A 27,228-nucleotide genomic window follows, 5' to 3' on the forward strand; every position below is an offset into this window, starting at 1 on the left:
CCCAGAAATGTTCCATACACAAAAAAAGCTTAATTCTCTCAAATGTTGTGCACAAATTTGTTTATATCCCTGTTAGTGAGAATTTCTCATTTGCCAAGGTAATCCATCCACCTGACAGGTGTGGCATATCAAGAAGCTGATTAAATGGCATGATCATTACACAGGTGCACCTTGTGCAGGGGACAATTAATGGCCACTCTAAAATGTGCAGTTTTGTCATGCAACACAATGCCACAGTGGTCTCAAGTTGAGGGAGCACTCAATTGGCATGCTAACTGCAGGAATGCCCACCAGAGCTGTAGCCAGATAATTTAATGTTAATTTCTCTACCATAAGCCACCTTCAATGTTGTTTTAGAGAATTTGGCAGTATGTCCAACCAACCTCACAATCGCAGACCACGTGTAACCGTGCCAGCCCAGAACCTCCACATCCGACTTCTTCACCTGTTGGATTGTCTGAGAGGGGTTGTTGGGGTGCTTAGGAGTATTTCTGTCTGTAATAAAGCCCTTTTGTGGGGTAAACTCATTCTGATTGGCTGGGCCTGGCTCCCCAGTGTGTGGGCCTGGCTGCCAAGTGGGTGAGCCGATGCTCTCCCAGGCCAACCTATATCTGCACCCCTGCCCAGTCATGTGAATTCCATAAATTAGGGCCTAATGAATTTATTTAAATTGACATATTTCCTTAAATGAACTGTAACTGTAAAATATTTGAAATTCTTGCATGTTGCATTTATATTTTTGTTCAGTATAGAAGAGAAAGCAGATGGACTTGAAGGGAAAGTGATGTATGTTAGTCCGTTCCTGAGTTAATGCTGCGTTCAAAACAACTGGGAACTCGGAAATCTCAAGACTTCCAACTTTGGAAAAAAAACTAGCTTAATCTGTATGGACCTCGCTTTATGCACAGGGGAATTGTGATGCTGAAAAAGAAAGGGCCTTCCCCAAACTGTTGTCACAAAGTTGGAAGCACAGAATCGTCAATAATGTAATTGTATGCTGTAGCGTTAAGATTTCCCTTTACTGGAACTAAGGGGCATAGCCCAAACCATGAAAAACAGCCCCAGACCATTATTCCTCCTCCACCAAACTTTACAGTTGGCACAATCCATTTGGGGAGGTAGCGTTCTCCTGGTATCCGCCAAACCCAGATTTGGACTGCTAGATGGTGAAGTGTGATATATCACTTCAGAGAATGAGTTTGCACTGCTCCAGAGTCCAATGACGGCGAGCTTTACACAACTCCAGGTGACGCTTGGCATTGCGCATGGTGATCTTAGGCTTGTGTGCGGCTGCTCAGCCATGGAAACCCATTTCATCAAGCACCTGATGAACAGTTCTTGTGCTGATGTTGCTTCCAGAGGCAGTTTGGAACTCGGTAGTGAGTGTTGCAACCGAGGAGAGACAATTTTTGCACGCTACGCACTTCAGCTATAGGTGGTCCCGTTCTGTGAGCTTGTGTGGTCTACCACTTCGCGGCTGAGCCATGTTGCTCCTAGACATTTCCATCTAGCAATAACAGCACTTACAGTTGATCGGGGCAGCTCTAGCAGGGCAGAAATTTGATGAACTGACTTGTTGGAAAGGTGGCATTCTATGATGGTGACACATTGAAAGTCACTGAGTTATTTAGTAAGGCCTTTCTACTGCCAATGTTTGTCAATGTAGATTGCATGCTGTGTGCTTGATGTTATACATGTTTCTGAAATAGCCGAATCCACTAATTTGAAGGGGTGTCCACATACTTTTCTATATAGAGTGTATTTTTAGTACTGGCTAACCACATTATATGTTATAGCAATCTGTCAGTCAATGACGTGATACGCAACCATTGATTGATGCTTGCAACGTCTGAGCAGGGGAACGCAACCTATATGTGGTTAGCTGATAAATACCTATCAGGCATTGTATGATCTGTCAGGAGTCAGAAATATCCAAGCAGTGGAACATGACCTGAGTATTCACTCAGTAGGGAGTCGTGGCAGTTATCTTCTCTACTATTGTTGGATCCCAGTTTACTAGGGGAGTAGCCTGCCTTCTTCATAACAGGGCCTGTTGACCAATCCTGAAACAAATTATGAAGAAAACAAAAGACCAAAAAACATGGTAAACCAGTGTGAGCCACTTATCCCTGACCCGTCCTGTTTATGACTGCACGTCCCAGTCCAGCCCAACCCAGCCTTGCACTCACTCCCATATTTTTTGAACAAGTCAAGTGACGCCACTACTCCCTGTAGCCATATTGTTATTACTTTCAAGGCAACGAGTGAGCCGCTACCCGCGGACAGCAAGGTAGAGGGCGACTGACAAGTGTGGAATTTCATTAAACGAAGCTACAAGTTACGTGTAAATTGCTGGCTGAAGTTAAAGTCGGGTATGTGCTTTGTTGGAATGATATCTCACTATTTGTGTTATATTCTTAGCCATAGTCACAGCTACTGTAGCTAGCTAACGTTAACTCACCACTTGTCCACTGCACTGCGCTAACACTACAGCAGCTAAGTTAGCTAGTAAGTTGGAAACGGGACCGAATGGAGGATTTAGCTAGCCTTTGCATTAACATTGTGGCTAATGAGCGTAGCTAGCAACTAACTAAATAAGTTGATCTAGCTAGCGCTACACCAATTATGCATTATTTTGAGATAACGTTGGCCAAGTTAACCACGCGAGTAATCTTTAGTAGCTAATGTTAGCTAGTTAACCAGTACACCATAGACGTCGTTAGCGAACTATCTTATTTAGCGCCCATTGACGATAGTATCGTCTGACTGGGGGTGTTTTGTTTTTGAGCCCCGACGCTTGTTCTAAACGTTAACGCATCGTTTGCGGTAGGGTTTTGAAAACATAAGAAACGTATCTTTCATATCAGTAGGTGGGAAAAAGTACTCAATTTTCATTCTTGAATAAACAAAGATACTTTAATAGAAAATGACTCAAGTAAAATACAAGTCACACAGTCAAATACTACTTGAGTAAACGTATTTGGTTTTAAATATACTTAAGGAGCTATCAAAAGTAAATGGAATTGCCAAAATATACCAGATCAAAGACGGTAGGGATGAACAGGGATGTTCTCTTGATAAGTGTGTCAATTGAACCATTTTCTTGGCAAAATGTAACAAGTACTTTTGGTTAGCAGGGAAATGTATGGAGTAAAAGGTACAATATTTTCTTTAGGAATCTAGTGAAGTAACACAAATATTTAAAAAACATATAAACAAAAGTACAGCCCCCCCCCCCAAAAAAATGTAATTAATTTAATCTGATAGTCATGGAACCTTATGACATTGTCCACACAGGGCATCTGAACACACAAAATACACCTGGATGATTTTCATTACATGTTGGGTGTTTTATTTAACTTTTGTACACCTGTGGTGTTCCCGGTCAACAATGACCAGCCATTAGAAATGAATGGATGAGATGACAATTAGTGTATAAAATTGAGTTCAGGCACATGCCCATTCATCAGATGGACACTTTCTCTCCCAGACCCCCACATGCATGTGTGTTTGAGCACACACACACCTCACTCCCCTTCTTGGCTTCCATGGCAACCCCCATTGAACCTTTCCCCAATAGAATCACCTGTTGGCATTCTCACAAACAATTGCAACATTGTTTCAATAATATTAAGAACTTTTCTTGCAGCTCTGGTATGTAAAAGCTTTTTTGAGGCCTTGCTCACAATTCATTCTGTGGCAGCACAATGACCAAACAATACACTGTATGTGAGGCTCTTGATCATGAAACTGGTGAGGAGGAGAGAGTCCTTGATAAACTGATACAAAAGTAGTCTGTGATAAATGGCACTATGTTTCATCTGAGTATTTGTTATAGTCAAAATAATCCATACATTATGCTTTAAAAAAAAAACTCAAATTGTATAAGCCTAAAGGCTATAAATAGCAAATAGAAGTTCAAACTTGTAATGTTCACATGAACTTAAGTTGATAAAAAGATCTAACACAACATTAGGTGACTATGTATTATGGATTTATAATCCGCTATCGTGGGGTGGTCATTTTGTACCGAGAACACAGAATGAATTAACATGAAACAAACACAACAGGAGGGTTAAAGTATTTTTACTTACAGTAGAAGATGGACGTTTACGTACACCTTACCCAAATACATTTCAACTCAGTTTTTCACAATTCCTGACATTTAATCCAAGTAAAAATTCCCTCTTTTAGGTCAGTTAGGATCACCACTTTATTTTAAGATTGTGAAATGTCAGAATAATAGTAGAGCGGATTTATTTCAGCTTATATTTCTTTCATCACATTCCAAGTGGTCAGAAGTTTACATACACTCAATTAGTATTTGGTAGCATTGTTTAACTTGGGTCAAATGTTTCGGGTAGCCTTCCACAAGCTTCCCACAATAAATTGGGTGAATTTTGGTCCATTCCTCCTGACCGCTAGTGTAACTGGGTCAGGTTTGTCGGCCTCCTTGCTCGCACATGCATTTTCAGTTCTGCCCACAGATTTTCTATAGGCTTGAGATCAGGGCTTTGTGAATCCTTAAGCCATTTTGCCACAACTTTGGAAGTATGCTTGGGGTCATTGTCCATTTGGAACACCCATTTGCTACCAAGCTTTAACTTCCTGACTGATGTCTTGAGATGATGCTTCAATATATCCACATACTTTCCCTACCTCATGATGCCATCTATTTTGTGAAGTGTACCAGTCCCTCCTGCAGCAAAGCACCCCCACAACATGATGCTGCCACCCCCTCTGCTTAACGGTTGGGATAGTGTTCTTCGGCTTGCAAGCCTCCCCTTTCCCTCCAAACATAATGATGGACATTATGGCCAAAAAGTTCTATTTTTGTTTCATCAGACCAGAGGACATTTCTCCAAAAAGTACGATCTTTGTCCCCATGTGCAGTTGCAAACCGTAGTCTGGCTTTTTTATGGCGGATTTGGAGCAGTGGCTTCTTCCTTGCTGAGCGGCCTTCCAGGTTATTTCGATATAGGACTTGTTTTACTGTGGGTATAGATACTTTTGTACCTGTTTCCTCCAGCATCTTCACAAGGTCCTTTGCTGTTGTTCTGGGATTGATTTGCACTTTTCACACAAAAGTACGTTCATCTCTAGGAGACAGAATGCGTCTCCTTCCTGAGCGGTATGATGGCTGCGTGGTCCCGTGATGTTTATACTTGCATACTATTGTTTGTACAGATGAACGTGGTACCTTCAGGCGTTTGGAAATTGCTCCCAAGGACGAACCAGACTTGTGGAGGTCTACAACTTTTTTTCTGAGGCCTTGGCTGATTTCTTTTGATTTTCCCATGATGTCAAGAGAAGAGGCACTGAGTTTGAAGGTAGGACTTGAAATACATCCACAGGTACACCTCCAATAGGCTAATTGACATCATTTGAGTCAATCAGAAGTTTCTAAAGCCATGACATTTTCAGGTATTTTCCAAGATGTTTAAAAGCACAGTCAACTTAGTGCATGTAAACTTCTGACCCACTGGAATTGTGAAACAGTGAACTATAAGTGAAATAATCTCTGTTAACAATTGTTGGGAAAATTACTTGTGTAATGCACAAAGTAGATGTCTTAACCTCCTTGCCAAAACTATAGTTTGTTAACAAGACATTTGTGGAGTGGTTGAAACACTTAGGTTGGAGTCATTAGTTTATGTAAACTTCCAAATTCAACTGTAAGTACTTTACACCACTGCAAAAAAAATCAAAAGGTTAAATGACCTTTTTGTAGGGTTAGGGTACCCACAGAGACATATTTCTATGTTTACAGCCTTTGTTTTCAGCAGTGATGGGGAAACAAAGCTTCCTGAAGCATTGCATATTTCCAGCCAATTGTGTCAAATAGGTTCATTACTCGAGGCTTTGATCAACACTGTGTACACTAGTGGCACCTGGTAGTCAAAACAATTTAGCACAGCCAAATTATTATAGATGACATCCCACATGCACAGTGTAGCCTTTTTGTCTTCTTCCGAAGCTGATACCTAGCCATTCAGGTGTTTGGCGCCAGGTAGCCTAGTGGTTAGAGCTTTGGGCCAGGAACCGAAAGGTTGCTGGGTCGAATCCCCGAGCTGACAAGGTAAAAATCTGTCGTTCTGCCCACTGTTCCCCGGTAGGCCATCTTTGTAAGTAAGAATTTGTTCTTACTTGCCTAGTTAAATAAAAATACGATTTTGTTAGACGAAACGAAGCTTCGGAAGGCATTGATCACGTGCCTTTGATAAAGCGATACAAAGCATCGGCACACTGCTTAAAAATAAACTGCTTAGCGATTGCCTCGGAGCACCGGTATTAATCGTAACATCACTAGTTTATGGAAGACAGTGGACTAGCTAATTAGCTATCTGCATCACTGACACGTGTGTAAACAAAAGACAGACGCAACAAACATCTTGTCGCTGAAAAATACTGCCGGGTGCAACTGTGTTAAAACCGGTCAAAACATTGTGTGTGTTTTTAATCTGTGAAATGATTTTGTTGTGAGATGAAAGTAGAGTGATTTCTGTTTCTAGAACCGTACTGCAATTGAGAATCAATGCTTTCTTAAGGGCCCTTCCTAACAATGCAGAGAGAATTGTATAAATAATAGAAAACAAGGAATAAATACGTAATGATAACTTGGCTATATACACGGGGTACCAGTACCGAGTCAATGTGCAGGGGTACGGGGTAATTGAGGTAGATGTGTACATATGGGTAAAGTGACTATGCAACAGGATAGATAATTAACAGTAGCAGCAGCGTTTGTGACGAGTCAAAATAGTTAGTGCAAAAAGGGCCAATGCAGATAGTCAGGGTAACTATTTACTAGTCGTATGGCTTGGGGGTAGAAGCAGTTCAGGGTACTTTTGGTTCCAGACCTGGTGCATCTGTACTGCTTGCTGTGCAGTAGCAGAGCGAACAGTCTATGACCTGGGTGGCTGGAGTCTAACAATTTTAGGGAGTTTTTTTGTTTAAGGACACTGACTAGTATAGAGGTCCTGATGGCAGGGAGCTTGTCCCCAGTGATGTACTGGGCCGTACGCACTACCATTAACACCTTGTGGTTGGATGCCAAGCAGTTGCCATACCAAGTGGTGCAACCATTCAAGATCCTTTCAATAGTGCAGCTGTATAACCTTTTGAGGATCTGAGGGCCCATGCCAAATAGGGCTGTTGCGATCAGAATTTTTTTTTTCAATGTCAAAAATAAAAACGCGAAGTAAACCAAACTCTTTGGTCCTTTAAAAACCTGATGTATGTAAAATATTGTGTGCTATATGTTGGAAAATATACTGAAAAAAATCTGAATGCAATATGCAACAATTTCAATAATTTTACTGATTTACAGTTCATATAAGGAAATCAGTTAATTGAAATAAATTCATTAGGCCCTAATCTATGGATTTCATATGACTGGGCAGCCATGGCTGGGCCTGGGAATGTGTTTTCTCCACAAAGGGCTTTATTACAGTCAGAAATGCTACACAGTTTCATCAGCTATCCAGGTCAATCCCGCAGTGGAAGAAGCCGGATGTGGAGGTCAGGGATCTTTTTATTTCAGTTCATGAAACATGGGAACAACACTTTACATGTAGTATTTTAGTTCAGTATAAATCAATGTGTCTCTGGATGACTGATGTTTGTTTCCAACATTATGTATGTTTTCCTAAAGAAGTTGAATCTGCTTTGTGTTTTATTTTCTTGCCGCCTTTTGCGATACTGGTATCATCATGAACCTATTGCCAAATCTTTTCAGCCTCCTGAGGGGGAAGAGGCGTTGTCGTGCATTCTAAGAGGCATTGTTGCACCTTCTTCATGACTGTTTGGACCATGATAGTTCCTTAGTAATGTGGACACCGAGGAACTTGAAGCTCTCAACCCACTCGACCCTCTTTTTCCTGTAGTCCACAATCAGCTACTTTGTCTTGCTGACGTTGAGGGAGAGGTTGTTGTCCTGGCACCACACTGCCAGGTCACTGACCACCTCCCTATAGGCTGTCTCATCATTGTTGGTGATCAGGCCTACCACCTTTGTGTCGTCAGCAAACTTAAAGATGGTGTTGGAGTTGTGCATGGCTACAGGAGGGGACTAAGCATGCACCCCCGAGGGGCCTCCATGTTGAAGGTCAGCGTGCTAGATGTGTTATTGCCTACCCTCACTACCTGGGAGCGGCCCGCCAGGAAGTCCAGGATCCAGTTAGAGGGATGTGTTCAGTCCCAGGGTCCTGAGCTTATTGATGAGCTTGGAGGGCACTATGGTGTTGGAATGCTGAGATGTAGTCAATAAACAGCATTCTCACATAGGTGTTCCTCTTGTCCAGGTGGCAGAGGGCACTGTGGAATGCAATAGAGATTAACGCTAGGCTCCTTTAGTCCATTATTGGGCTAGTTAATTAGACAGAATTTAGATAGCTAGCCGTTTTGTTGTTTATCACCACATCCAGTACTTAAGTAGCTGGAGAGCTTACAACGGCCATAAATAGGTTCAACTCACTTAGCTTGCTACCCAACTAGTAATCATGACAAATATCAATCACCATTTAAACTTGTAGAAACTTGAATGCAGAACACCACCACAATGACAGCTCAGCTATCATTAAATGTACTTTATCCTCATCCCGGGGAGGCAAAGGTGTGTACTTAAAAATAAAATAAAAAATCCTTGCTCGGTTTGTAGAGTAGAATAGTGTGTTTCGATTCCCGGGACCAACCTTACGTAAATATATGCATGTGTACTGCAAGTCGCTTTGGCTAAATGCGTCTGCTTATGGCATATTTTTGCCTTCGCACTACACAACTGATTCAAATGATTAACTCATCAAGCTTTGAGGATTTGAATCCGTTGTGTAGTGCTAAGGCTAAAATATGCAACTCTTTCAGTTGCCAGGACCAAGATTAAGAAATTGCGATTACGACATCAGTTAGCTAGTTTTTCACCTGGTCAGAGTATCAGCCTTGTACAATTATGTCAAAATTAGAGGTATTGAGCAATCTAGCAGTTGCTTTTGCTCTGGTACGAAACACACACGACTACCCAGTACCTGATGCTGCTCACTCATAACTGTAGAGTAGCCTAGATGGCTTAGGGCAAAAGGACAACGTTGTGCAAGTGTGTCAATAGGCCATTGCCTATTGAATGAAGGTGCTGTCATTTTTTCCCCCCTCGTGTAGTTTCACGTGGTCAGAGGCAAAGCATAAAATGTGCATCTGAAAAGAAGCACCTACAATAAGTTGCTTGACAGTGGTTTTCCCTTTTTTTTTTTTTTTTAGCTTAACGTTGTAAAACCAGTTTTCTACCAGCTAGGCCTAGGTGAGGCTAAATGCAGTCGACTTGCCCAGGAGGACTCCTCCCAGCCTCAGGCAACTTGCTGCTCTGCCGCACCGGTACAGGATGTTGCTCTGGTTCCTGTAATCCAATATGGCTCTGTTTATAAATGGATGCAGATTAAATACACTAGAATACTTCCCACTCTGAAACAAATAGGTTGCCTTCGCTTTAGTAGCTCACAGGTATTGCTTAGCTTGCTAAAGTTATCGGTGTAGTGTATGTCAATTGTGCCTATCTTTCTCACCAGGAAGTAGTTCTGTCACAGAAAGGCCTATAATGTAATAGTAAATAGTTTCCTGTCGCAACAGGAGGGTTTTTCATATTATGTAAGCATTTCACTTCTGCGTTTGTTGTGCCTGCCTCCAACCTGGCGTTTTTGAAAAAGCACAATTCAGACTCACTTTTGCAGGGCTTTTTTACTTCTGATTTATTCTCTTTTGACTCATTGAGAGGATTTAACTTGTGACAACTTCACTTTTAGCCACATGAAGGTAAACAAACAGCTAGATGGGCCGTGAGTAGCCTAGTTTTTGTCTTGCTATTAACAGACAGTTTTATTTTAACGTGGCTAACTGCAAGCCTTACCACTCAACATTTTTACCGTTCTTTGCTACCTTTTGAATTAAAATGTCCCAGAAGTGAATATGATGAACGCATAAGCACATCTGAATGAGTGTAACAGATGTTGTTATGGTGCATTCCTGTGTAGATAAATCCTCGCAGTTTCTGCTCCTACAGACACCATGGTTGAGTTTAACGAGCGCTACCAAAAACCTGGAAAGCGTTTGGAAGAGCAGCCATTTCACATGTCATCAGAAAATATCATGTGTTCATACTCAAACCCCATATGGAGCTCCGCTACCCTTTTTTTCTTCACTTTAAACATCAATCTGTAGTGAATGCTGCTGCTGAGGGAGCGATCATAGCTTTCTGAGTGAGTGGTATGAGTAACAACAACTTCTCCACATAGAAGCAGAGAGCTTAAGGATCAACCACATGACACAGTGCCCTTTGACCTCTACTACAACTCGTTTGGAAAGAGGCGTGTCAGTCGGACTCTTGATCTCCATGGTGATTTTACAACCCTGTGAGCGGTCTGAGCTAATGCATAGACTTACTAAAGCTCCCACGCTGCCTATACTGGAAATTGTAGAGGTTGAAATTATGTTGTCAACCTATAGGCCTAGCCTAAGAAATAATGTTAAGATAAAAAGGTACTTTGATAATTTATAGCGTGTCAACTTTTGGCCTGAGAGGCAGCTGAAGTCAAAGGGTGGTGACCTCAAAGGTTTAAGCCAAGTTCATTTGGGTCAGGCACTTTGTCTTTGACAATCATTCAATGATTTTTGTCAATTCAAATCGAATCCCATGATCCATCGCCTGTTCCATTAAATCGATTCAGAGGTTTTATGTAGCCTAGCCCCACAACACTGGGGGTGGCTTCCCCTCTAGTCAAAGTTAACATCCTTTCTGCCTAATGCTTTTTTTTACTAGCTCCTTAGTCAGCAAAGTTATGGCAAGGACTAAATCTTTCCCTCCAAGGTTCTCGGTAGAGAATAGTAGCTGAATAATTATTTGCCATTTTAAGAGTAGAGTTTTTTTTTTTTGTCCCTCAAACCAGTGTTTTATTTTTTAAATTTAAGCTCTCACCTGCACAAGGTTATAATTTAGCCTATTTACAGGTGGCTTCACTGTAATAATTTACACAGTGGAATGTCCCACACCTTCACTTGAAGGTAGAGGTCCCCTAACAAAGGTTAGACTGAAATTCAAATCAAACCTGGTTGCTGTTGGATTGATAAGGGCCCTCCCTGTATTCTGTAAATGCACTGTCCGTTTGCTCTGGTTTAGAGAGCACATCCACAACAGTCCCAAGCCATTGTGCATGTCACGAATTAGGCTTGGGCAGTATACCATATGTCAGGGTATTTGGAAAAAGCCACGGGATGGTTTTTCAATACTGTTGAAACTATTTATTCGGTTTTTTTAAATACATTTTAATATTTGTAGATACTTTTGAAGTAAATACCTGCAGTCAACTTGTGCAATACTATAGGAGATAAAGAACATTGCGTAATATAGTTAACCTGTCACATTTTTATGAAGTTTACGGTAGTCCCCAGTCACGTGTCACATGGTGTTTGTTTACAAGCAAACTACGACGAGAGATCAGAGCCTTGTGAGTCACTCACTGTGGTGCAGCATGCGTCAGGGGATCTGATTACAGTATGGAATTCAGAACTAAATGTTTGCCAGCTAGATATCTAATAACGTATGTTAAGTCTAAAATGTGCGAAATGTCTGCAGTTGTGCATTTGGTGTGCAAATTTAGTAGCTAGCTAGCTATCTAGCTAAGTGGTTAGCTTATTCCAAAATCAAGCATTAGCTTGGTAGCAGCAGAGAATCCCATCCTGGACCAAGAGCCTTGCTGGCAAATATTTGTTTTGTGTGTGCAGCAAAATTAAGTGAGTAGTATTTTTGAGTTACTTGTTTAGTTCAGAAACTGTACAACATGTTTACAATGCGCTCTTTAGCATTTAGTTGGTATTCTCTATTGGGATTTTACAAATACAGTGCATTCGGAAACTATTCAGACCCCTTCCCCTTTTCCAATGTTTGTTACGTTACAGCCTTATTCTGACATGGATGAATCCTGTTTCCATTGATTATCCTTGAGATGTTTATACAACTTGATTTGAGTCTACCTGTGGTGAATTCAATTGATTGGACATGATTTGGAAAGGTACACACACACCAGTCTATACAAGGTCCCACAGTTGACAGTGCCTGTCAGAGCAAATCCAAGGCCAAAGAAATTGTCAGTAGAGTGCTGAGACAGGATTGTGTCATGGCACAGATCTGGGGAAGGGTACCATATCAACTGTAGTAGCCTAAATGTGAAGTGAAAATGCCATCATGCCACTATATCATCAGAGGCCATTAGGTCAAATGGCTTGTTTTGAAAGGTTACCAACCCCCCCCAATATTTGCAGTGACGGGGTTTGACCTCAACTTAGCCCTGTCCTATTCAACAGGTCAATGTGCCTGCACTGCACACCTGTTTTAGATTTCACATAAACAGCCACTTCACACAACATATTTCCAACCCCCTTATCTCATATTGTGATCATGTAATCCTCTGTAGACATGCTGTGCTCATGGTAAGCCATGAGTGTGTCCTCTGCTGTAAGGCTGTATTTCCTCCGCAGAGGTAAGCGAGGATGAAGTTGTTTGTTGTAAGCTGACAATAACACAGTGCAGTAGTGTTGTCACGATACCAGAATTTTGTCTTCGATACTCTATACCACAACAAATAAAGGTGTATCAGCCAAAGTCAAGTAATGTCACTTGATCCAGACAGATCCTTTGAGTTCAATATCATTGCATTACAATGAGTTTTGGTTCATTTAAAAAAAAATATATAACTACATAACGCTAATCATTTATTTGAGTGGTAAATCTTAGGGATGTGCAACTTTCCCTTTCTTGATGATTCAGTACATACATGGGCTCCAATACGATACAGGAACAATATGTTTCGGGTTTTAAACGACTCGGTTTGATTAGAGGAACGAAACGATACGATTCGATGCACTGACATTTTGTTGTATAAACACATTCGTTTTCCATTCTAATCTGCAGCTAATGGAGCTTATGAGCTTGGTGCCTCTAAGCTGAATCTGTCTGAGCTGACCTCTCTCACTGTGTGTGTAAATGATGTGTATATGTCAGCGCCTGAGCTGAGCCATAAGCAAGACTCTGCATCTACTACCCCACCTATCAGATAATGGGGATAAAGTTTGCTTTTTGTCCCTCAACTTTCAATCTGAAATCCCATCACCAACTAATTTTGTCATTTAACTAGGCAAGTTAGTTAAGGACAAATTCTTATTTAGAATGAAGACCTACCCCAGCCAAACCCTAACCCGGACGACGCTGGGCCATTTGTGCGCTGCCTTATGGGACTCCCAATCACGTCCGGTTGTGGTACAGCCTGGAATCGAACCAGTGTCTGTAGTGACGCCTCTAGCACTGAGATGCAGTGCCTTAGACCGCTGCGCTTCTCGGAAGCTACCGGTATCTTCTTGCAAGTGTTTTAGCCTGTAATGCTATTGAGTGCAGTGGTTCCTCAGGCCAGGCTAGAGCTAGCAAAGAGTAAGTGGAGCAGGGCGGTTGCTCTCTCGCTGTTAGAGGACATTGGCTGCCCTGATAGACATACTTGATCCTCTCTCAATCAGTAGATGACTTTAGGCACATTTGACACTGACAGAAGTACCGAAAGTAACAAATTCTAGTAGCAAACTTTCATTTTCTAGTATTGAAAAACGACTGAAAGCTTGGTATACCGTGCTACACTACAATGAAATGGTACCTGTCAGTTCCAAGGACTCAACATATTTTTTTCTGTCTGTCTGACCCTTGGTGATTGTGGCTGGCTGCAGAGTGGGCATTAGCTCAGAGAATGGAGAGCAGAGACTTGGGTGTAGTGAAGTAGTAGCCTGAATTCTTTAGGTGTCTCTGTGAGGAGGCATAGGCCTGTAGCTGTACTGTACTTCAGCTTACATAAACACCTGCTAGTGGGGGTGGTGGTGAAGTCAAATGTCTCACATATACAGTGAGGGTGTGCTTATCCTCTCATACAACCTGTGCTACATGGTCCAAGGTGTAGTGAATCATGAGCTTGGCAGTCACACTTTCACTTTAATAGCTGAAATGCTTGAGGCGGATCTTCTCTTCCTGTCTGGTTGAATTATGCTATCCTCCGTCTTTCATGCAACGCTTCCTTCAGTTAAAGGGGCAATCAGCCGTTTCTACATACATTTTAGACTTATGCACTGAGTGTACAAAACATTACAAACACCTTCCTAATATTGACTTGCACCCACCCACCTTTTTTGAGGAGGCATAGGCCTGTAGCTGTTTTACTGTACTTGGCAGCTTGAACCATTCTTGATAAACACCTGCTAGTGGGGGTGGTGGTGAAGTCAAATGTCTTGCCTCACTTATATACAGTGAGGGTGTCCCCCTTATCACTCAATAAGGGATCATATGTTTACAACCTGTGCTAAGAAAACCTGCTCTTTTCATGAATGGTACACAAGGTGTATTGTGAATCATGAGCTTGGCAGTCACACTTTCACTTTAATAGCTGAAATGCTTGAGGCGGATCTTCTCTTCCTGTCTGGTAGAATTATGCTCATCCTCCGTCTTTCACTGTGCAACGCTTCCTTCAGTTAAAGGGGCAATCTTCCAGAAACGTCTGTGAAATAGACTAAGCAGACAGTTTGGGGTTTGAGCAGTCAATGAGAGAAGTGAAATTCTTTCTTCGTAGTTAATTTTCTCAGTCTAAAGGCACAACCTAGATTCAAGTCAATGTCTTAATAAATAGTTGAACATGTTTTTACTCCAACCTCGTGAAATTGACAAACACGTTTTGATTTTCGTCAATAACTTTATATTGAGTGCCTTTGCTTTGACGGCCTGCACATGCGAAGTTTGGCGCCAGACGACCGTTAGACCTGCTGACGTGTTTCTACACATGAGCTTAGCTAGCCAACGTCGCCATGACATCGCCTACATGCGTGATCGGGGATTTCTATTGGCGAAGCAGTTTCTGACCTCTCATATGCAAAAGCAGCAGCATCCTTGTCAACAACATAACTCTCTTAATTGGTTTTGCTTGTTTTGGAGATTTCTGTTTGGGTTAGAGCATACAAACACCTCTCTTTCTTCCGGCACTTTCATTCTCTTGGTATCGGAGTCAGTTCTCTGTCTTGCCAGGGTTCATGAGACATGGGCCGGTATAGAACTGCATTGCACTTTGACTCAAACAGTGATCCTCAACAAGTTTTCTAGTGTCTGACAGTTAGGCTAAGTAATGTTGTAGCCCAGTATTGAGAAGAAAGGTTGAATGTCCCCTGCTGCTTCCATTTGTCTGCTTCATGAAGACAAGGGTTTTGCAATGGTGACCCATCTGGGGAAACCTTGGGTTATTTTTAGATGTACTGTCTCCCAATTTGAGACTGAAAGAAGACTGTTTTGCATTGGGTGCCTCTTCTGTTCAACGTTACAGGAAGGTAAGGGCAAGGAACCATTCATTATGAGAGCCAGGCCTTTTTAAAGCTGTTGTTTATAGGCAGTGTCTCCTATACCATTAGTTTATTATGACCATTACACCATGTAATTGGATGCCCTCCTGCCTATGGAAAATGTTAGCATTTTGTTAGCAAACCTAGAGAGGAACCAGGCTATGTGGGGTGGCCAGTCCTCTTCTGACTGTGCTGGGTGGAGATTAGAAAACATTGTGGGGAAAAGAACTACTAACATGAGTGTTGACTTTCCCTAAGTTGTCCTATTTTCATGTCTGCCCAATGTTGGTTATATTTTCACAACCTCAACCTGCTTCTTGGCGAAATGTCTAGAAAAATAAACTTGAAAGAGTGAGAGGACAGAGATCGTAATTAGGGATGTACGATATATCAGTGAACATATCGGAATCGGACAATATTAGCTGAAAATGCCAACATCGGTATCGGCCGATGTCTAGTTTAATGCCAGATGTGCAAAACCCATGTGAAAGCTGTAGTGCATACTAGAGGTCTACCGTTTACGATTTTTTTCTACGCCGATACCAAAAAAGCTGATACCGATTAATCGGCTTATTTATTTATATATATATATATATTTTTTTTTTTGTAGTAAGAATGACAATTACAACAATACTGAATGAACACTTTTATTTTAACGTGATATAATACATAAAATCAATTTAATCTCAAATAAATTAAACATGTTCAATTTGGTTTAAATAATGCAAAAACAAAGTGTTGGAGAAGAAAGTAAAAGTGCAATATGTGCCATGTAAAAAAGCAAATGTTTAAGTTCCTTGCTCAGAACATGAGAACATATGAAAGCTGGTGGATCCTTTTGACATGAGTCTTCAATATTCCTAGGTAAGAAGTTTTAGGTTGTAGTTATTATAGGACTATTTCTCTCTATACCATTTTGTATTTCTTATATCTTTGACGATAGGATGTTCTAATAGGTACTTTAGTATTGCCAGCCTAATCTCGGGAGTTGATAGGCTTGAAGTCATAAACAGCGCAATAAGCATTGCGAAGAGCTGCTGGCAAACGCAGTAAAGTGCTGTTTGAATGAATGCTTACGAGCCTGCTGCTGCCTACCACCACTCGGACTGCTCTATCAAATCATAGACTTAATTATAATATAATAGAGACACAGAAATACGAGCCTTAAGTCATTAATATGGTCAAATCCGGAAACTATCATTTAGAAGAAGAAAAAAAAAGTTTATTCTTTCAGTGAAATACGGAACCGTTCTGTATTTTATCTAACGGGTGGCATCCATAAGTCTAGATATTGCTGTTACATTGCACAACCTTCAATGTTATGTCATAATTACGTACAATTCTGGCAAATTAGTTTGCAACGAGCCAGGTGGCCCAAATTGTTGCATGCAATGAACGCGTTGCAATGAACGCAAGAGAAGTGACACAATTTCCTTTAATATTGCCTGCTAACATGAATTTCTTTGAACTAAATATGTATGCACGTTTAAAAATATATACTTCTGTGTATTGATTTTAAGAAAGGCATTGATGTTTATGGTTAGGTACATTCATGCAACGATTGATTTATTTTTCTCGCAAATGCGCTTTTGTTAAATCATCCTCCGTTTGGTGAAGTTGACTGTCTTTGTTAGGAAGAAATGGTCTTCACACAGATCGCAACGAGCCAGGCGGCCCAAACTGCTGCATATACCCTGACTCTGTTGCACAGAACGCAAGATGTGACACAATTTCCCTAGTTAAAAGAAATTCATGTTAGCAGGCAATATGGACTAAATATCCAGGTTTAAAAATATATACTTGTGTATTGATTTTAAGAAAGGCGTTGATGTTTATGGTTAGGTACACATTGGTGCAAAGACTGCTTTTTTCACGAATGCACTTGTTAAATCACCTGTTTGGTGAAGTAAGCTATGATTCAATGATAAATTAACAGGCACCGCATCGATTATATGCAGCGCAGGACAAGCTAGATAACTACACAGGGTTGATGATATTACTAGTTAACTAGTGATTATCTTAAGGTTGATTTTTTTTTTTTTTGTAAGATACATTTAATGCTAGCTAGCACTTTACCTTGGCTCCTTGCTGCATTCGCATAACAGGTAGTCAGCCTGCCACGCAGTCTCCTCGTGGAGTGCAATGTAATCGGCCATGATCAGTGTCCAAAAATGCTGATTACCGATTGTTATGAAAGCTTGAAATCGGCCCTAATTAATCGGCCATTCCGATTAATCGGTCGACTTCTAGTGCATACCTATATAATGAAGGTACATGACTTAATGATGCAAAATTTTGCGCTATACGTGCAACACAGCATTCCTAAACTACCCCACAATGTCTGCTGTGTGGATCGAGCTGTCAACAAGTCAAACAGTCATTTGAAAGAGTAACAAAATTTCAGCGAGACAGCTCAAAGGCAAAATCTATTAAAGCTACGATAATGGCATTCGTAGCCCTTAACAATCAACTGTTCGCCGACTGGTCGAGCACCGGTTAACACTACCAAGTGCTCTATTTTTCAGATGTTGCCCTAACGGAGGTACAATGTAATAGTGTCAATGTATGTCAAGAAGCTAATAGCATACTATGGAATGCCGTTTGGGTCTTTGCGTGTCAAAAAATATACAGTAGCACTGTCAAAGCTGTACAAAAATTCAGCAAACAAGCAAAACACCGGCTTGGTAATAAAGCATTATTTGTTTGACCTCAACTTCTGTGGTAGCTAACTTTAACTTGTTACCTAGCTAGTACCAATACAACGCAGCCTGAAAACAACGACCAGTAGAAACTGCAGTCATTTTCATTATTCTTAGCAATGATTTAGGAATCCGTGTGAGTAAGTATTGTTGTTCGCCTATTGAAATTGAACATTTTGGCCCATAAACTAGCCTGTAACCTGCAAGGAGAGGTGGTTGGAGCTACAGCTCTGCTTCCCCTCCTCGTTCTGGTGTCTTTTCTAGCTCGTCTGCCCTAGGAACTTAATCGAGCATCTGCAATCATGCATCATGCAATTTCTTGGGATTTTAGTTATGGATTTCCGAGATTACTCGATACTAGGTAGTGGACTCTATACCCTAATCTATTTGACAGCAGCACATCTATAGCATTAAAAGGTTGAAGTTAATTCAGTCCGTATGTGCTTACTCTTTCAGGCAGTGCACTGTTTGACCCGTTGTGCTGAAGGTGGTGGTATATGACCCGAGCTTAGCTGAAAGGACATGAGATGTTTTTCTGTCTTCCCCATCTGTTTACTGCGTGTCACACTGAAGAGGAGGCGGCGTGAAAGTGAGACTGATGTCTTGTAGGTCATTATGCTGTTATTTTGGATGAGAGCTGGATGAGATCTGCATCTTCAGAACTAAATCTATTCAATCCACTGAAGCAGTACATGTACTATAGGCCTAAGACATGTTAGGCCTGTTACTGTATAAAGTTAATGCAAAATCTTTAGCCTCACTCTGAAGCACTTTTCTCTGAAATGGCATAGGCCTCCCTTTCCACTCTGTGTTTAACTTTGCAGAGGTGAGTCACAGTAGTTCAGTCACAACCAGGATTGGCAGTTGGTTTTGTCCCAACATGTTGGGCCCTTCAGATGAAAACGCCTAATCCGGTGGGCGCAGAGCATCACACTTTAATGCTGAATGTCAAAGCGTCCTCGTATGCTTTTTCCATTTACATGTAGGTGTTTGAATCGATGCCTCCATGCAGCCTCACCACCGCAAAGTATTGCTTTTTTTTTTTTTACAGTGTAACGAGATCAAGATCATCTGTTGTAATCAGACGTGTTGAAAGGTTTAGGCCTCTCTTTCTATTGGGCATTAAGTACCAATGAAGAGACCAAGCAGCCTTGTATCTTTCTCTTAACCTAACTCCCTATGATTTATTTCCCTGACACAATCCTTCATCTCTTTTTCTCTCTCTTTTCTTTCTTTCTCAGGCCCGGCTCTAGATCTCATCTTCCTCTTGACTGCAGCTGAAGCTTGTCGTCATGGCAGTAGGCAGTGAGGCCTCACTAACAGGGCTAATATGTCTCGAAATAATGTCCCCACATAAGGCCCTGTACTCTGGCTCCATATCACCTGTTGTCAATAGCCACCTAGCCCAGAGAGCTAACACTAATGCACAGATCACTGTGAGCCCGTGTGCCCTCCCTGCCTGTAGCCTCGCCCCAGTGCTTATGTTAGTCTTAGCTCCTGCTGCTAATTAGCACAATCCCAGAGCAGCAACAGTGGGGCCAGGCCTGGAGTGAAATTGCGAGTGAAACCACTCCATATTCGAGATCTGCCAGCGGTGTGTTTACCTATGTTTTGAATTTGTCTTGGTATCAACATCAAGAGATGGCATAGTTGAGTAGGCTATGTGTATGCGGATCTGTATGCTTGATTTGAGATTGTGGTGATCAAAAATAATGTGCCTTTAGTATCGTATGCATGAGACGCATGTGTGCATCACCAGTTCAAACAACTGAAGTCTGTCCCTCTTGCAAGGTACCATCCCCAGGCCCACAGGGCAAATGCAGCCTTTCTCATCAATTACCTTTGACTTACAACTACCATTCAAAAGTTTGGGGACACTTAGAAATGTCCTTGTTTTTGAAAGAAAAGCATCCCAGAGTCGCCTCTTCACTGTTGACGTTGAGACTGGTGTTTTGCGGATACTATTTAATGAAGCTGCCAGTTGAGGACTTGTGAGGCGTCTGTTTCTCAAACTAGACAGTAATGTACTTGTCTTCTTGGTCAGTTGTGCACCGGGGCCTCCCACTCCTCTTTCTATTCTGGTTAGAGCCAGTTTGTGCTGTTCTTTGAAGGGAGTAGTACACAGCGTTGTACGAGATCTTCAGTTTCTTGGAAATTTCTCGCATGGAATAGCCTTCATTTCTAAAAACTAGAATAGACTGATGAGTTTCAGAAGAAAATACTTTGTTTCTGGCCATTTTGAGCCTGTAATCAAACCCACAAATGCTGATGCTTCAGATACTCAACTAGTCTAAATAAGGCCCGTTTTATTGCTTCTATAAACAACACAACAGTTTCAGCTGTGCTAACATAATTGCAAAATGGTTTTCTAATAATCATTTAGCCTTTTAAAATTATTAACTTGGATTATCTAACACAACGTGCCATTGGAACACAGAAGTGATGGTTGCTGATAATGGGCCTCTGTACGCCTATGTAGATATTCCATAAAAAAATCAGCCGTTTCCAGCTACAATAGTCATTTACAACATTAACAATGTCTACACTGTGTTTCTGATCAAGTTGATGTTATTTAATGGACAAAAAACGTGTTTATTTCAAAAACAAGGACATTTCTAAGTGACCCCAAACCTTTTGAACGGTAGTGTATATGAATATACAATTACAAGCTCCCACTCAGTGCCTTTGCTCGAAGTTGGGTCAAAGCAGAGAAACTTCTGTGTTTGCTTTGCTTGTTTTGGATTCACTCCAAAGAGTGGGAGAGATGAGGGGAGCATCTACCTTTTGGGATAGAGATGAATCAGGAGGATGAGCTGCATGATCAAATCAAATTGTATTTGTCACATGCACCGAATACAACAGGTAGACCTTAAAGTGAAATGCTTACTTACAAGCCCTTAATCAACAATGCAGTTTTAAGAAAAAAGTTTAAAAAATAAATAAAATAAAATAATTAGAGTAGCAGTAAAATAACAGTAGCGAGACTATATACAGGGAGTACCAATACAGAGTCAATGTGCCGGGGCACAGGTTCGTCGAGGTAATATGTACATGTAGGTAGTCTTAAAGTGACTATATATAGCCATTTGTCTAGATGATCATGAGTCTTATGGCTTGGGGGGTAGAAGCTGTTACAAAGCCTTTTGTGTTTAGACTTGGCGCTCTGGTACTGCTTGCCGTGCGGTAGCAGAGAGAATATTCTATGACTAGGGTGACTGGAGGGCCTTCCTCTGACACCTCCTGGTATAGAGGTCCTGGATGGTTGGAAGCTTGACCCCAGTGATATACTGGGCCGTACGCACTACCCTCTGTAGTGCCTTGCGGTTGGAGTGCCGAGCAGTTGCCATACCAGGCAGTGATGCTCTCAATGGTGCAGCTGTAGAACTTTTTGAGGATCTGAGGACCCATGCCAAATATTTTCAGTCTTCTGAGGGGGGAAAAGTCTTTGTTGTGCCCTCGTCACGACTGTCTTGGTGTGCTTGGAACATGATAGTTTGTTGGTAATGTAAACATTAAGGAACTTGAAGCTCTCAACCTGCTCCACTACATTGAGTAGCATTCTCACGTTGGTGTTCCTTTTGTCCTGGTGGGAAAGGGCAGCGTGGAGTACAATAGCGATTGCATCATCTGTGGATCTGTTGAGGCGGTATGCAAATTGGAGTGGGTCTAGGGTTTCTGGGATAATGGTGTTGATGTGAGCCATGACCAGCCTTTCAAAGCACTTCATGGCTACAGACATGAGTGCTATGGGTCGGTAGTCATTTAGGCAGGTTACCTTAGTGTTCTTGTGCAAATGGGGCTTTCTGGTTTCATGCCATGGTTCTGTGAAGCTGCAGATGGAGGTGTCCTCAGGATAGAGAGAGCGAGGGAATTAGATTGGGGGAGACCGATGGTGTCTTCTGGGCAGAGAGCGAGGTTAAGGAGGCGAGCGAGTAACGGAGAATGTCATCATTAGGAAAGTTAGATAGGAACAGCTTGGTTTTTCTACTGGTATGTCAGAACCTGTTAGAATATAATGTCACAGTGAAATTCTCTACTGGTACATTAAAGGGATAGTTCACCCAAATTACATATTGGTTTCCTTACTCTGTAAGCGGTCTATAGACAAGGTATGACTGCAATCCATGCTTTGATTTAATTTGTTTCAACATTTTCCAAGTCATGGGACTGATATTAGCGTTTTTCGTGCTTCATGTTTAAAGCATCAACAAGTGACTTTATTGAGCTTTACAATCAATGTTAGATACTTTCAGATAATTTGGATATGACGTGTCAAAAAAGCTATCGGTCCCATGACTTGAGTGGGATTTGTGCCTCAAATGCCACAATGTTAGCATGTGGAAACCGTGCCAGGCAAACTAAACCAAAAGCGCGGATTGTTATACCTTCTCCATCGACTGCTTACAGGGCATAAATTAGTAATTTTGGTGAACTATCCCTTTAAGACACATATTAAACTCTTTGATTTTGACACCCATCTTCTGTGGACACCGTTATTCTGCAGCTATCAACCTTCATTAAAATGTTTGTCCAGATCTGTTTTTGGTGACGATGGGAGTTATTAATACTAAGTGTTTGTGTGTGTGTGTGTTCATCGTTCTTTGAAGCAGTGTTTCCCCTATAATCATTTAGCAGCGGTGCCGCCACTGAAAAAATACATATTTCTGCCAAGATACGCTTTTAAGATCAGAGTGGCAAGTCACAAGTTGCATATCTTCCTCAGATTTTCCGAGAACCTCCAAGGTCATTTGTAATCCTGGAAGTGTAGCCAACCCATAGAGAGGGAGAGGATTCTAGTGCCCAAGGGTCCATTTTAGCATGGGCATCGCTATTGCGGACTTTCACCATTTTGAAGTAGTTAGCATGGTGGGACTTCCTATGAGTAAAGGAAGGACCACATAATTCCATCCAGGTCATCAGGAGGGATCAGCCAATGAATTATACTTGTAAGAAAACATTCCATAACTGCAGGTGGCAGTAAATGTATACCTGTTCAAACAGCACACTTCAGGTGGCAATATATGCTCGCTTTCACTTTGTTTACTAACTCATAGAAGTAGTAGAGGAAAAACGTTTGACTACTTCAAAATGGAGATGGCCAACCTTATTAATAGATGTATGTAATAATTGTTAGCTAAGAGTTACGTTACGCTAGTTAAATGACCTTTTGGGTTAATATAGAATGGTCTGGTGATGTCATTGAGATTAAGAGAGAAAATGAAACTATCCTTGATTTTCAGATTAATTTTAAAGGAAGATAACATGTATTTTGGAGTAGGATGTTCAACAAAAAAATGCTCATTTTGAGTGAGTCTTAAGTTAATAAAGCAGCTGACTAAATGAGAGGCCTAGTCCAAGGACATTTTGCTAGAAGTTCTCTATTGAAACGCGTCTGTGTTGCCTGCCAAATATTTCCTATATCGCTTTTCATATTCTTATAATGCAATGAACTGGATGACACTTTTTTTCCACTTTCAATCTTTGTATCGCAGCTTTGAAGGGGTATTTGCTAAAAATTAAAACACAATTGTTTTCTCTCTCCCTCCTCTCTGTCTGCTCCAGGCGAGGCCAAGATGGTGGACCGGCTGGCGAACAGCGAGGCCAACTCCAAGCGGATCCAGGTAGTCGAGGGCTGCTTCGGCGCGGCGGGCCAGCCACTGGTCATACCGGGCCGCGTACTCATCGGTGAAGGTGTGCTCACCAAGCTGTGTCGCAAGAAGCCCAAGGCGCGCCAGTTCTTCCTGTTCAACGACATCCTGGTGTACGGCAACATTGTCATCCAGAAGAAGAAGTACAACAAGCAGCACATCATCCCGCTGGAGAGCGTCACCATCGACACGGTGGCTGACGAGGGCGACCTGCGGAACGGCTGGCTCATCAAGACACCCACCAAGTCCTTCGCTGTCTACGCCGCCACCGCTACTGAGAAGTCAGAGTGGATGAGCCACATCGGCAAGTGCGTGGGCGACCTGTTGGAGAAGAGCGGCAAGGCACCGACTGGCGAGCACGCCGCCGTCTGGATACCAGACTCAGAGGCCACCCTCTGCATGCGCTGCCAGAAGATCAAGTTCACGCCCCTCAGCCGCCGCCACCACTGCCGCAAGTGCGGTTATGTGGTTTGTGGCCCGTGCTCTGACAAGAAGTTCCTGCTGCCCAGCCAGTCTTCCAAGCCGGTGCGTGTGTGTGAGTTCTGTTACCTGCAGCTGGCCTCCGCAGGAGGGGGGATGGGCTTAGGCCCACGCTCGGACTCCTACAGCCGGTCAGGGTCAAAGTTCAACAACGTGTCGGACGACGAAGATGAGGAGGACAGCAGTGACTGAGGAAGGCCTTCCTGACAGCCTTCCATCTTTCCCCTTTTAGTAATCAATTAGCAATATTCCACTAATAATTACTTTTTTTTTTTATCCCTCCACAGCTTAAAAATAGCGTAGGAAGATTAATTCATTGGACAGCAGTGTTTTGAAGAAACATTCTCTTTTTTCTTCTTGCTGAAATAAATGTTTTTTAATGATAATATAGTGAAATGCCTGATGGGAATTGTAGTAAGTTCGGTTAAAAATATCCCTCACACTATTAGTAGTATGGCTGCTTCCTGTATGGCATGCTCCATAGTCCATCCTCTTTGTTCTCCATTAAACAGTGGACCTCACTACAGGAGCGAATGATGCTAGGAGTAATGTAGCACCTCTCATTGTCCTCTCTGCTAATGTCATCCTTGCTTCTATTACATTCTTGATTTCATTTCCCCTTATTATTATTTTTTTTACCAATGAACCTTAAGAGGTGTGTTTACATGCCTCAATGCTGATATTTCTGCGGGGAGAAGTGATTAGCATTCAGTCACACTTTACATAGTCTTACCTACCCCTTTAAATATTTCAGGTAAAATACCTGTAGGTGCTTTTTTTTCTCCGTTTTTAAACTGCTTCAGTATTTTCTAACATAAATAACCCCTCCTTAACTAACCTCTCAAATGATTACAGTATCAAAGCCAGAAACGTGAACAGTCTGATATGTTGTCTATTGATTTGTCTTTTGTAGTTAGTTGCTTATGACAAATCGGCTAAAGCTTTATAATTGTATGGTGAAGCTCCTCTAGGTGTGTATGTCTTAGCATAGAGTGGTGGCCAACTTTCAGTTTTGAAGTTGGAGTTTTTCTCCACAGCTTAACTTGTAATAGCATGTATTTGAAATGCACATAGTCAATCATCCCAAAAATGTACCTCACACAGACCTTAATTTTCACACAGTGCCTTTTTGAGAAAGTGAGTTGTCTGGGCAGGACTGTTTTAATGAGATATTGCATCAGACTCTAGTACTGTAACTTCTATTTTGAGGCTGTGTTCTGTCGGTATAACCCTAAGCTGAATAATGGCTGTAGGGAGAAGTTTGTGTGATCATTGTGTGTGTAGATGCACTAGAAAGCTTTACTTCTGATATGTTTTACTAAATCAGAGAAGAAAACATGCACCTAAAAATACAGTCATGCTTTATAAGGTACTGTCCAGTGTTGGAGATGGGTTTTGGTTCATCTAGAGTATTTGGCAAGTTTCTGGCTGGAGTTTCCACTGAGTGCCTCTAGAGTGCTGTGAGAGCAGAAACTTGACCTGTGATGATCAGGAAATCAGCCCATTGTCTTACTGTGGTCTCCTCAGTATGTGACTGCTTCCTAACCTGCCCTCAAAGTTCCAGGGTATCCTGACCTGTCAGAAAATAAAGCTGAACTGAACTTGCCTGACCACAGAGAACGGGATATCATTGCATAACGTACAGGAAGTGTCTACCATCGACTTCTCTGAGGAACCGAGACCATCCCTGCCCCCTCCTGTCCCTCTTCCAACTGAGCTTCCCTATAAGGTATGGCCAGTCTGTGTCAGCTGACGCTGACATGTGAAAGGCTTGTTGGAGGACCAACAATGACCTACCCGCAACCAACATCACTTTTTCACGCTGTGAAGCGAACGTGAAATACACTAACCATTTCAGGTTTTACACTCTGGGCCAGACAGATCTAATTCACTTTGTCTAGGCATAGTTTATCTTCCTGTGTTTTCATGGGAATCCTTTCTCTCATTTTAAAGCAACTTGTTTTTACACTTAAGCAGTCAGGCTCACAGGTGGCATAGACTTGGAACTAATTTGCAGTCTTTCAGATTAAAATGGAACGTTTATCCTGAGAAGTGTGTGTGTTTCAGAGTGACAGAACTGGTAAAAGGGATCATTTCTTTCATTTTTTAGCTTCTCTAAGAAGTAACTGTAGAACCCTATAAAAGTCCATCTCTTTGGCAAGCAATAAGACGTCATACAGTTCTTCGATGTAAATCTCCTACCCCGTTGTCTCTGATTATCAGGTTGTATTGTTGAAGAAGCAGATGCTCAAAATACTACATCCCACTCTTGAAGGTTTATCATTATACTCACTTAAGCAAGTTTTGCTGTTGATCCTACTTATAGATATTGGGCACATCTATATTTACGCAAATCCTACCATAATCTGTAGTTTCCTTAATCAACACATTTGTTTTTCTTTAATCCTGTTGATTTTGTATATTTGTATAGTATTTGGGATTTGTTTTGTACAGTATACTATGTAGTTATACAAATGCCGCTGTTTCAGGTCTCTTGTGCTCATCTTGTCTTCATGTATGGACCGGATTAAACACCAGCACTTTACTCTCTTTCTCTGGAGAGAGGTCGTAAACAAGAGCTACATTACCGCTGAGACCGTAGACTGACAGGACTGGATTTCCTGTATGATATCACCTCAGGAGAGTGAGCTAGGGGGACCTACACAACCTGAGATTTAACATTGTACACCCATTAAGCAAAAATGATGTCTGAACACAGAACTGAGGGAACAATGTGAGATTTCTGAAAGAGAGCATACCATACTGTTTTGAGTTTGTTTTCTTTACCTGATTATCTGGTGTGGTTTGTTAACCACTCAAGTCTCATGGAATTGAAGTTCTCTCGATTGCTATCGGGTGACGTTTTGTCTTCTCTCAGATTTTGATTTTGATTTAAATTCTTGTTTAAAACATCTTTATTAAAGGGCTTAAACCTGAATGTAATACAGCATATCATCGTTAGATACTAATTTTCTCAATTGAAATATATATGTATAAAATAA

The 27,228-nt window shown here is 41.6% G+C and overlaps 1 protein-coding gene across 3 annotated transcripts; it reads left to right on the forward strand.

Annotated features, from left to right (window-relative positions):
- The first annotated feature begins 2,219 nt into the window (after window positions 1-2,219).
- LOC112228900 (pleckstrin homology domain-containing family F member 2) lies at window positions 2,220-27,228 on the forward strand. Of its 3 annotated transcripts, none has more exons than XM_024394653.2 (2): window positions 2,220-2,372; window positions 23,661-27,228. In XM_024394653.2, the coding sequence occupies exon 2, from the start codon at window positions 23,672-23,674 to the stop codon at window positions 24,416-24,418; it is 747 nt and encodes a 248-aa protein (XP_024250421.1). In that variant the 5' UTR covers window positions 2,220-2,372; window positions 23,661-23,671; the 3' UTR covers window positions 24,419-27,228. The 3 variants fall into 3 exon arrangements, with proteins under 3 accessions (XP_024250421.1, XP_024250439.1, XP_024250431.1); XM_024394671.2 differs by lacking the exon at window positions 2,220-2,372 and adding an exon at window positions 5,309-5,330; XM_024394663.2 differs by lacking the exon at window positions 2,220-2,372 and adding an exon at window positions 11,488-11,775.

Source organism: Oncorhynchus tshawytscha, linkage group LG03 (genome assembly GCF_018296145.1).
Source record: "Oncorhynchus tshawytscha isolate Ot180627B linkage group LG03, Otsh_v2.0, whole genome shotgun sequence".
Taxonomy (NCBI): Eukaryota; Metazoa; Chordata; class Actinopteri; order Salmoniformes; family Salmonidae; genus Oncorhynchus; species Oncorhynchus tshawytscha.